Source organism: Salvia splendens, chromosome 3, assembly GCF_004379255.2.
Source record: "Salvia splendens isolate huo1 chromosome 3, SspV2, whole genome shotgun sequence".
Lineage (NCBI taxonomy): Eukaryota > Viridiplantae > Streptophyta > Magnoliopsida > Lamiales > Lamiaceae > Salvia > Salvia splendens.
In genome coordinates, this window is record NC_056034.1 from 37858334 (window position 1) to 37866284 (window position 7951).

The 7951-nt window shown below is 37.6% G+C and overlaps 1 protein-coding gene across 2 annotated transcripts; it reads right to left on the minus strand.

Annotated features, from left to right (window-relative positions):
• Positions 1 to 1833: 1833 nt before the first annotated feature.
• LOC121795899 (putative E3 ubiquitin-protein ligase RF298) lies at positions 1834 to 6153 on the minus strand. 2 transcript variants are annotated; one of them, XM_042194558.1, is made up of 3 exons: positions 5994 to 6153; positions 3242 to 5412; positions 1834 to 2682 (listed from the first exon to the last, which is right to left on the minus strand). In XM_042194558.1, exons 2-3 carry the CDS (start codon positions 5408 to 5410, stop codon positions 2134 to 2136), a joined length of 2718 nt encoding a protein of 905 aa, XP_042050492.1. In that variant the 5' UTR covers positions 5411 to 5412; positions 5994 to 6153; the 3' UTR covers positions 1834 to 2133. The 2 variants fall into 2 exon arrangements, with proteins under 2 accessions (XP_042050492.1, XP_042050491.1); XM_042194557.1 differs by having other exon boundaries at positions 3242 to 5417; positions 5994 to 6152.
• Between the last annotated feature and the right edge of the window lie 1798 nt (positions 6154 to 7951).

Here is a 7951-nt window from a genome sequence, read left to right on the forward strand (position 1 = left end):
ATCGATGCCTGAAGACACTATTTGAACAAAAATGTCACGACACGTGGATAAGTGTTGTACACATAGAGAAGAGGAGTGTAAGCCCATCTTTCTAATCTATACACGAATATATTTGCCTTTAATAATTTTTTAAAAAAATGATACGAATAATTTTATTCCACTATGTTATTAGCTATTAGTGTTATCAATTATCTTTTCAGGGGAAACCCTTTTAACTTTTTTTTTATAAATGATCAAATTTCTGATTTTTGCATGTGTGAATAATTATTTTGCATAAATTCTGAAGAATTGACTTATATCAAAATAAAAGTTGAATTTGGCGCACACACATGAGGAAATTTTTATACTAGTTCCCTCCTTGTGCACAACACACATTTTTCTAATTGACAAAATGGACTAGGCTGTGTTTCATTTAGGTGTCTTTTCGTTTAAAAGAAAGCACTGGTCCAATTTTAGAACTCTTAAAATAATTATTTCAGATTTTTGGATTATTCTATACGGAGTATTATCTTTATAAATGCAATAATTCAAATCATTGGTCTTTTGCAACCCCCTTCCCCACTCCTACAAATTTGGAGTTTTCATTTAGTGTCAAATAAATAATGGAAATTTCGGTATACTCCATTCTATGTAAAATTTTGGGTTCTTAAAAATAATTTTTTGTTTAAAAAAACCTTAATAGTCCATTATAAAATTATTTTATGTGAACATTGTTTGTAAATATCAATTTTAGTCCTCTAAATAATAGTTCCTCAATAATATTTAATGATATCATTAATTTTACAAATTACATAAAATCAAAGCTCATTTTGTTCTTTTATAGTTTATCTGAAGTTAGAGGGAAAATGAACAAATGGAGCATTAATTTTTATAGTATAATTTTAAAAATTAATGACATTATAAATTTATAAATGAAAACATTCAAGTAATTTATAAATGCATGAAAGTATTAGATAAGTCGGTACCTTATAAGATATGTGTCTATGCAAATTTCAAAAATTGTACATTATGAAGTGTTAACACACAGTATTTTGATAGTACTTTCACATAACATAGAAATTATAAAAAAAAATCCATGTATTCCACGAGTGTAACACTATTCTTATGAATCAATAGCAAATTTTTAAGTGTTGTACCATGTTGGTATTTCTTAGGCACATTATATGCTAGAAAAGGTTTGAAACATCGATAAATTATGAAATAAATAGGTGTTGCCATAATTCATTTTCGCACATGGTTATTTTTGCCATGGTAGTAATTGTCTATACTGCAAATAAATGAAAGTTGAAATAACTGGAGTGTATTCAGACAGTGGAATTTGAAAAACTGCAAGTTAACCAATATGCAGAAATAATAATATTAGAAAGGTTTCCGAAATTGCGATGCACACATTGACACAGGGAACATTTCAATTTCATAATTACAATTTTTGAACAAAAAGGTTTTCAAAATTATAAAACATAAATAAAAAGATAAATGTGGGAGTATATTATGAAATCAATGTTCGTAGGTAAAATAATACGCGCACAATATAGTATTCTTTTTATAAATAAATTAGGATGAATTCCACAAAGGCAACCTATATGTTCCATCAAACAAAATTCAATTCAATTGGTATGATAGATGCTCAATAAAGACAGTCAAGAATCAAATAAGTTGGTTTAATTTCTAGAAAGATTTCCCAAAGCCATAAAGCTAGAATCACACCACTCTCATAAAGCTGATGAACAAAGAAATCAAGAAGCTCTTTCACCTAAAATTATCACAACAAAAAAATCTACAGTATATGATACCATGAAGAAACAAAGTTCAGACAACAAATCAACAACAAAATTTAAAGCCAAAACTATCTCCACTTGAGTTTATAAATATGTTCTTAAACAGAATTACATGTATCGACAGACATAAGAATCGCAGCACGCTATTATTCGAAAAAGGAAACAAAAAATAAAAGAGGGTAACAAGCATATACAAACCAGACTCAAACACAAGCCATTTGGTTTTTTCTCTTCTTGTTTGTGTTTTTTCCCTTTTCTTTTTGTAGGGGTTGTATCCACATCCAATGTTTATTGTAAATCAGTCCAAACACATATATATTATTAGCAAACTCATCTTATCTGCAATATTAAAACTTTAAGGGAGAGCGTAACGTACACAAACACGTCGCAGGATTGGGCCTCGGCAGGATGGGCAGTCCTTCATTCCCTGCTTCTCGTGGAGCTCGTTGCACATTGTACACACCACCTGATGTGCGCAAGGGAGGAAGACCACAGACATCTCCTCAGAGAGGCACATCACGCATTCCCTCTCACGCTTCACACCCTTGTTCTCGGAGAAGCCATGGAGATCTGTGGCTGCCACCATCTTGGAGATGTAAGAGATGGCGGAGTCTTTCAGAAGCTGTGGGTCTCTGAAGTCGGCCAGTTTGCTGGCATAGCTTCCGTCTATACCTCTTCTAAGGGCAGCTATCTTGGATGAGTCGGTCTTTAACCTCATCTGGGAAATTTCTTTTTCAAGCCTTGCTATATCATCTTTATACTTCTGTAGATTGTTTTCAGCTCTTGATTTGATCGTATCCTCCTTGGATTGCGTGGAGACTTCTATTTGTTCCCTCTCTTTTTTCAATGAACTGACTTGTGTAAGCAGTTCACACTTCGCCTGCTCCTCCTGATTCAGTTTGGCCTGTAACTCATCATATTCACATGATCAGATTAGACTGAGATGGAAACTAAAGATTTTGACAACAATGGAATTCCCATTAGCTGTTAGCCCTTTCCTCAATATTTATACCATTATCATGCCATGTTTCTCATCGATATATTATCAAATACTACTATGTAGTTCCCATTAAAGCATGCATGTATATGGGTTCCGGTGGCTACACATAAAAATGGGATCTTTCATTTTGACTCCCTAAAGACGCTAACCTAGGTACTCCAAGTGGGAGGATAACAATTTGGTGTTACTCAATCTACATCATGATGTAAAAAAAGTTTACTCCATAACTAACTTTAGCTGTTTAGTACAGGAATCCCAGTCGAATGTATCAATACGAATATGCAAAGGAGCATACCGAAAGACTGGCAACAACACATGGACTTCTAGTCGGATAGTAGTAGTAATTACTCAAGGTTGTGAATTTGTTAGCGGAGAGATGTCTTAGACAGTCGAAAAATCAAATATCTTATCAGATGAATCAATATCAATTATAATTTTACACTAGAATTATGGCTGCATATACCTCAACTTGATCATGTACATCAGTAGCCTGCTTTAGTTTCTGCTGCATCTGTGTCAATTTCAATTTCTCAGCCGAGAGCTCCTCTTGAAAAACGTTTTTCTGCTTCTCCCATGACTGAAACTTCATCAGGGTCTTCTTCTCCCTCTTTGACACTTCTTGGCAGCTTGCAGCTGACTCTGCAGCATGTACCTTAGCAGCTTCCATTTCCCGCCTTAATGCAGCATTCTCAACATCAAGCCGGCGAACAGCAGCATTAGCTCGCTCTACTTGGCCGCTTGCTTTGCGTAGAGCATTCTCCATCTCCGAAAGTTTTTTCATGGTGTTCTCCTCTAACGTTTGCTTTTCCTTTTTCAGCCTCTCCACTTCCTCCTTCTCCTGCTTAAGTGTTTTAAGCTCCGCTTTGTCCTTACCAAGTCTTCGCGCAGCTTGCATGACCTTCTGATTCGCCCACTCGGTCCATTCTTGGAGCTGATCTTGCAATTCCTTCACTCTTGGGAACAGCTTCATAATCATCTCGTCTTTCCTGTCCTGGGGGCCCCACTGGCCAAGAGACTTATTATTTGACAAGCCAAGATAGCTACAATTGGCCGCCTCAATGTTGTAGCTTATTGGCATTGGATTCGCGATGCTTTTGGCAGGGAAAGATAGAGAAAGCTCTGTATCAGCAACCGGTAAAGAAGGGGAGGCGTTCACTGGAACCAAAGGTAAGGCAGATGAGATACTCGATTTAGGCAACAAAGATTGATCGTTAGCTTCCAACCCAAACGTTGGAGCTGAAGTAAATGCTGTAGTTGTTGGAAGATTGTGACTCACTTTATCTGGAGTGACATCAAATCCAACTCCCTTGTTATTAATCTTGAGCGGGCCATTCTTGGCATTTATGCCTGCAGACTCTGCCACACCCTTAAGTTTCTTATCCAAGACTAGGCCACTAAAACTGCTAAGCTTACCAGATCTAGAAGCACCTTTAGAGCCATACGTGCGGTAGTGTTTCTCAAAATGCATTGACTTTTGACGTAATATATACTCCCTTTTGGTAATCGCAGAAACTTTCCTACTGCCGAAAAATTTCTCCTCAGCAACTGTAGACACTCCAGAAGCAGTGAAAGGTTTTTCACTGACATTAGAAGCAGAATCGTGAGAATCTTTATCTGGAGCAAGCCCATTCGAAACAAAGGAAGATTTTAGCTTCGAATTGGGACCACTAGTTATCTTAGGCGCCTCTGATTGGAAGCTATGGTCACCGTGAACCGAAGCCACGTGAGCTGCTTCGGATGGACAACTATGATCATGCGGAATTGAAGCATCTGGCTTACAAGGAACTAAATTGTTATATTCAGAGCTTTTGAGCTCTGATCTCAACTGAGACTGAGCACAAAAGGAGGGGTTCATATTTGAACTCGCATCACCAACCAAACTATCACCGTCCATGGAACAAGCATGCGACACATTCATATCACATATCAACAAACACCACATTGCATCCCCGGTGCTAAAGAAAGGTCTGACCTCTCTTAGAAGGCAAACGAGCTCTGCCAATATGTACTTCTTCATCTGCTGCAAATCCTCGAAATAGTGCTCCTTAGAAGGATCGATTTCCTGCCCACTTCTAAGGAATCCTAGTGTGTTGTCCACTATATTTGATACAATGTCCTTGCATCCGTACCAAAGGCCAGACCTCAAAATCGCCCTAGTAGCAACTTCTTCACTGTAACCACTAGCAATTATTTTCTTTACAGCACTCTTGAAAATTGTGTCCAAATTGCTCAAAACGAGCTCTTCTAGCTCGGATTCTGTAAGGTCACTCCAATCAGCATCACGGAACTCATCCGCTGATACCTCCATATCCTCTCTAGGCCGGCTCATGCCTATCTCAGACATCCCCACAGCGCAAGACAGTCCAAGGTCGAGTTTCAAACTATGATCTGAACTATCTTGGTTTATGCAACACATATCATACCCATTCATATGCCCCTGACTATGATACTTCTCTGCTGAGAATTCAAAACTGGTGCATTCGTTTGAAGGTATAGGGATGGCCTTATTAGGATCAGCCAAAGGGGGATCAGCCCGGAATTTCCTCTTATTCCTACTTCCCCTTTCTTGAACCGTCATTACCGGCATTTGACTGGAAGTACTGCCACAAGCCTTTGCAACCATTGACGCCATATCTAATCTGCACAACAAATGTTTTCAGCACTTTGCCAATTCAATCATTCCATCACCTCTCAAATATTTACATCTTGACTATATATATATATATATCATTAAAAAACAGGTCCGATGCTAAAAATAATCAAAGAATAAGCTAACAAACAAGCATTCAATCATCATTACATTAGCAAAGAAGCTCAATCAATATAGATTCGCTACCGTTCAATCCAAAACCAACAACAAAAATTCAGAACCAAATTAATCAGGTAAAGCAAATTCTTACAGACTATGCCACTGTTTCCACTCACTAAACAAAATCACCAAAAAAGAAACAAAATCATCTGCATCAATAGACACATCAATAACATAAAAAACAAGATTGAAGCCCAGAAACAACAGCTCAATAGTCAATGCAAATTAACATCATCCCCAATTCAACACAATCGCATAGATCAATAGAATCGAAATTGGGGAAAGCCCACATCAAGATCATCACCACAAAAAGATTCAATTTTTATGGATATCGTGGAGATCCCAGAAAACAGTGAGATTCTTTTATATTATAATTCTTGGGATGTTTTGCATCATCGATTCGTACCGATTGCAGCTTATGAAATTAGGGGGATCAAACCATGGACAAATCTAAGAGCATGGGATGTAACTGGAGAGATTATGGACAGTTGTGTTTGTTTTCCTTTTCTCTGTTTTTTGTCTGTAGAATAAATAAGAATAAAAAGTTGTATCAAGCTCAAGAGAAATTGCTCTCTCTCTTCTCCACTTTATTTTTAGGAAAGAAAAGATTGTCTTTTTTAATTTTCTTTATTTTTTGTTCAGATATGTACACGTGTGAGTTTGATATACCCAGGGGCATAATGGTAAGTATACACCTTACTCTCATTTTAACGCAGGGCCGGATCGGATCCCCTGCTGTGGTAGTAATACGTCGACGTTTTGTCTCAAATTTTTTTTACAAACTTAACTCTTTCCAAATAGCTTCAATACATACTGCACTAAGTCACTAACTAACTAATCCATATTTTATTTTAACAAAAAAATTATCAAATGTTAGAAACTCATTATGTATTTAAATTTATAAATCTCATTTATAATATTACACTAAAAGTTAGTTTTAAAAAATAATTGAAACTCCCATAGTATTATTCTTTAAATTATTTTTCGAGTAATTTAAGAGATAATTGTCATTTTATTTTTATTGACTTCTTGATGCTCTCATAAATTTCAAAATTGAAATATAAATCATAATTTTTAATTGTCTCAAAATGCATAACATTGAAGCTATACTCTCCCTCCGTCCCTACTAAGTTGAGTCGTATTCCTCTTTAGGATGTCCTAACTAAGTTGAGTCATTTCCCTTTTTGACAAAAAATAAAATATTTAATCACTCATACTTTATTCCATCACCTACTTTACTCTCACTTTATCTTTCTTACTCTATTGTTCCATTATAATTTCAACTTTACCATCATGACATAATTGAAAAAACTAAAATGTTAGAGTATTAGAGTGTTTAAGACCATCCACTACGCTGTCTCTATATCGTCCCTTAAACCGTCCCTTAACTACTATTTGACCACTATTTGAGGGCCCCACTGTCCTTTTTCCTCCATCCCTTAACTAAGGGACGGAACCTGCAACGCTCCGTCCCTTAACCGTCTCTTATTCCGTCCCTTAATTACTATTCATCCAATTTCATTTTTTATTATTTTTTACAACCCAATTAAATTTAAACAAACACAATTCATTAAAATTAAAACAACATTACAACTTAAACTTAAAAAAAAGGAAAAAAAAAGACATAATTAAAATTCTAAAAAAATAAAAAATGACATAATTTAATCTTCTCCGTCAAAGTTTTCCCAAATGTGCTCAATTAGATCCTCTTGGAGTTGAGTGTGGGCGCTAGAGTCGCGTGTCCTTGCCCGAATAGCCAACCATTCTTGTATAGACGGATGCGCTCTACTTCGCGGCGGACTACTTGCGGTTGAGCTTCCGGGAGATTCGGGGTCGAACCAATTTCCTGCATCGGGTCCTTCGTCTCGGACAATCATGTTGTGCAAGATTATGTACGTATACATGATGTCGACCATGCTCTCCATGAACCAGGAACGAGCCGGGGCTTTGATGATATTGAAGCGCGCTTGGAGAACCCCGAACGCCCTCTCCACATCCTTGCGCGCAGCCTCCTGCTTCTGCGCAAAAAGAGCCTGCTTTGGGTTCGCAGGCCTGCCACACGTCTTCACGAAGGTCGGCCACTTCGGGTAGATGTCGTCGGCGAGATAGTACCCCATTTTATACAGCCGGTTGTTGGCGACGAAGTTGATGGCCGGCGCTTTACCATCCAAAACTTCGGTAAAGAGATCGGACTGGTGGAGCACGTTTACGTCGTTGTTCGAGCCAGGGACCCCGAAGTACGCGTGCCAGATCCACAGCCGGTAGTCGGCAACGGCCTCGAGTACAACGGTTGGGTGGGTGCCTTTGTGGCCGCTCGTGTAGGACCCCCTCCAAGCCACCGGGCAATTCTTCCATTGCCAGTGC